At 56.0% G+C, this 2644-nt stretch overlaps 1 protein-coding gene across 1 annotated transcript; it reads right to left on the reverse strand.

Annotated features, from left to right (window-relative positions):
* Nucleotides 1-228: 228 nt before the first annotated feature.
* CUNH11orf91 (chromosome unknown C11orf91 homolog) lies at nucleotides 229-2328 on the reverse strand. Its single transcript, XM_019639493.1, has 2 exons — nucleotides 1842-2328; nucleotides 229-612 (listed from the first exon to the last, which is right to left on the reverse strand). The coding sequence occupies exons 1-2, from the start codon at nucleotides 2326-2328 to the stop codon at nucleotides 527-529; spliced, it is 573 nt and encodes a 190-aa protein (XP_019495038.1). The 3' UTR covers nucleotides 229-526.
* Between the last annotated feature and the right edge of the window lie 316 nt (nucleotides 2329-2644).

Here is a 2644-nt window from a genome sequence, read left to right on the forward strand (position 1 = left end):
CCTAAATATTTCTTGAATATATGAATTTCTAGGAAGGAACATGGCGTTGATCTAATTATCAAATAGTTTTGTGATTTTTTGTCATTTAAATAACAAAACACTTCCAAGGACTAAAGCTGTTTGAAAACAAACCAACCCAACAGTTCCAATCCTTAAAGAGCCTTCCTGAGCAGGGACGCAGCAACAGAACCGAATATATATTGCCCTTGGTTTTCCCCAATTCCCTCCTGACTTGGCTGTGTCGGGGATCCCCTCCCCTGGTCTTTGGAGTCCCTGAATACCACCAGCAGGGCAGCAGCTTCCAGGCCCTGTGAAAGAGTTCTCCCAGCAGCAGCACAGAGAGGAGAGAGACCATGAGATTTATCATATAAGTGGGCACTGTATGTGAAGCATGTGCTGGGAGCAACAAGAATAGCAGTAAATACAGAACAGAAAATATCGATCTTTGAAATGACAACAAACGGGGCACATTATCTAAGCACTAACACCTAAGGAGGTGACTGCACAGGCTCTGGTGAGCAGCTCCTTAGGAGAGAGAGGCCAACTTCTTCCCAGGCTGCCTGGTCTTCAGTCCTTGTAACTTTTCATCTTTCAGCGCCTTTAAGAACTTATCTGCAGGAGAGCAAAACAAACTTAGCTGGAGTAGAGATAAGGGTATTGTTTTTCTAACTGCCAAAGTAATTATGTGTCCCCTACATGAGCCTCAAACCCATTACGATCTGAGATGGGTGTGTGTGTGTGTGGGGGGGGGACTCTAACAGCCAAAACACATGGAAAACATACAGTTGAGTAATCCAGGACTTGGAAAAGCACAAGTTTTCTAGGAATTGTTTTTTTCCTGTGGCTGTGGTGAAGGGGGCATTACAGGGTGCCTATGAATTGGGGACTATTTCCACAGCCACCTGGGCCTAACATTTAGGTTATTTCATACTCCCCTTCCCTGTGTGGCAGGCAGAAGGGCAATTTTACCTGTTTTATACAATAGTGGTTCTTTCTAGAACCATCTGCCCTCCTCCAGTGGTCAAGTGCTAGCCTTAGTCAGAATGGGGGAGGGAAAAGACAAAGTCTGCAGAACAGCCTATGGTTACTGAATATTCTGGGAGTAGAATTGGATTTAACCATTTTACTCTCCAACAGGAGAAATCAGTCAGCTTGCTTGCTAGAGGAATCCCATCCACATCAGCACACCCGATCTGCCCTGGTCCAGATCCCTAAAACTTCAGACCTCAGATCAAATGGCAGAGTCCAAGGCCCAGGTGAGAGGGCTACAAGGGCCGGGGCCAGGGGTCACAAGGAGGCTCCCTTCCAGCATTGAGAAGTTGAGGGTCCCAGAGGCCCTCAGTGAACGCCCTTGGGCCTCCAAGGTTTTGCACAATTCCCACCTTCCCACTACACTCCAATTGGCCCTCACCTACTTCCCTCACCTCCCAGTGAGGACCCCAGTTTAAGAGAACACTCTATCTCAGGTCTCTAGAGCAAGGGGCTGTATAGGGTAGGTGACACTCCAGGGGTGGCAGTATTACTGTGCAGGAGGCGTCACGTTCAGGAAGGCGGGGTGTGGTGCATGGAGTGGTTTGGAGGCTGAGTCCAGGTTACTGAAAGGGCTCAGGATGAAGGGAGAATGAAGTTTGGGACAAAAAGCGTCCGTGAAGTCCAGATGTGCGGTTGGGGAAGGAGTCAGTTGAAATCCAGGATGGGAATCTGAGTTCTGGGAGATCGAGTTGGGAGCCTGAGTCTGAACCCGAGGCCACATTTTGGGGGAGGGGACGGGGGAGCATGGAGCCCAATGGGGACCGAGGCAGGCAATGGGTGGGCTCTGGCTGCCCGGGAAGGTCACGCACAGCGTTGGGAGTCGAAGCCGTCCCCAGTGATGGTGAGCAGCTCCAGCTCCTTAATCCGGATCTCCAGCTCGCACAACTCGTCCGGGGGGCAGGCAGAGGCAAGCTGGGGGGTCGTGGGACTGGGCGCCAGGGACGAGGCGGCCACCTCGGGCCCCGGCGGCGAGTAGAAGAAACGCAGGGGCTCATAGGGGATGGAGGCTAGGCCGGAGGGCCAGGGCTGGGGACAGGGGCGCTCCCTGAAGGGACCCAGGCCAGGCGGCGGCGGGGGTGCTGGCGCCGGGGGCGCCTGGGGCAGTGGACGGCCCCCTACCGCCCCGCCCGCCGGCGCCCCGCCCGCCTTCAGCGGCACAAAGAGTTTCTTCCAGATGTTGAAGTCACTAAGCGGGGACGAGGACACCCCGCGGTCGTAGAGGGACGGGAAGTAGACGGGAGGGCCCGGCCGCTGGCTCATCGTGGGGCTCTGGCTGCCGCGCCGCCCCTTCGGCATCGTTTAAATGAGAGGCTGCGTGGAAGGAACCCCGCGCCGGGAGCCGCGCGCCTGCCCCGAGTCGCCAGGGCTCGGAGATTCCATAGGCCACGCCCGGGGGGAGCGTGGCCACACCCTTTCGCCCCAGCCCCGCCCCAAACGGGCGGGGTTCTAAGGTCCGGCCGGCCAAGTTCAGGGCACGTGGCCTCTACCAGCGACCGCGGGCTAGGCAGGCGCGCCCTGACTCCTTGGTCTCTGCTTCAGCCGGAGATCTTACCCGCCCGACAACAGCACGCCCTCTCCGCCAGCCCCCCAGGCGGATCGGCCCCTCGACTCC

The sequence above is a fragment of the Hipposideros armiger genome, unplaced genomic scaffold, assembly GCF_001890085.2.
Source record: "Hipposideros armiger isolate ML-2016 unplaced genomic scaffold, ASM189008v1 scaffold_44, whole genome shotgun sequence".
NCBI lineage: Eukaryota > Metazoa > Chordata > Mammalia > Chiroptera > Hipposideridae > Hipposideros > Hipposideros armiger.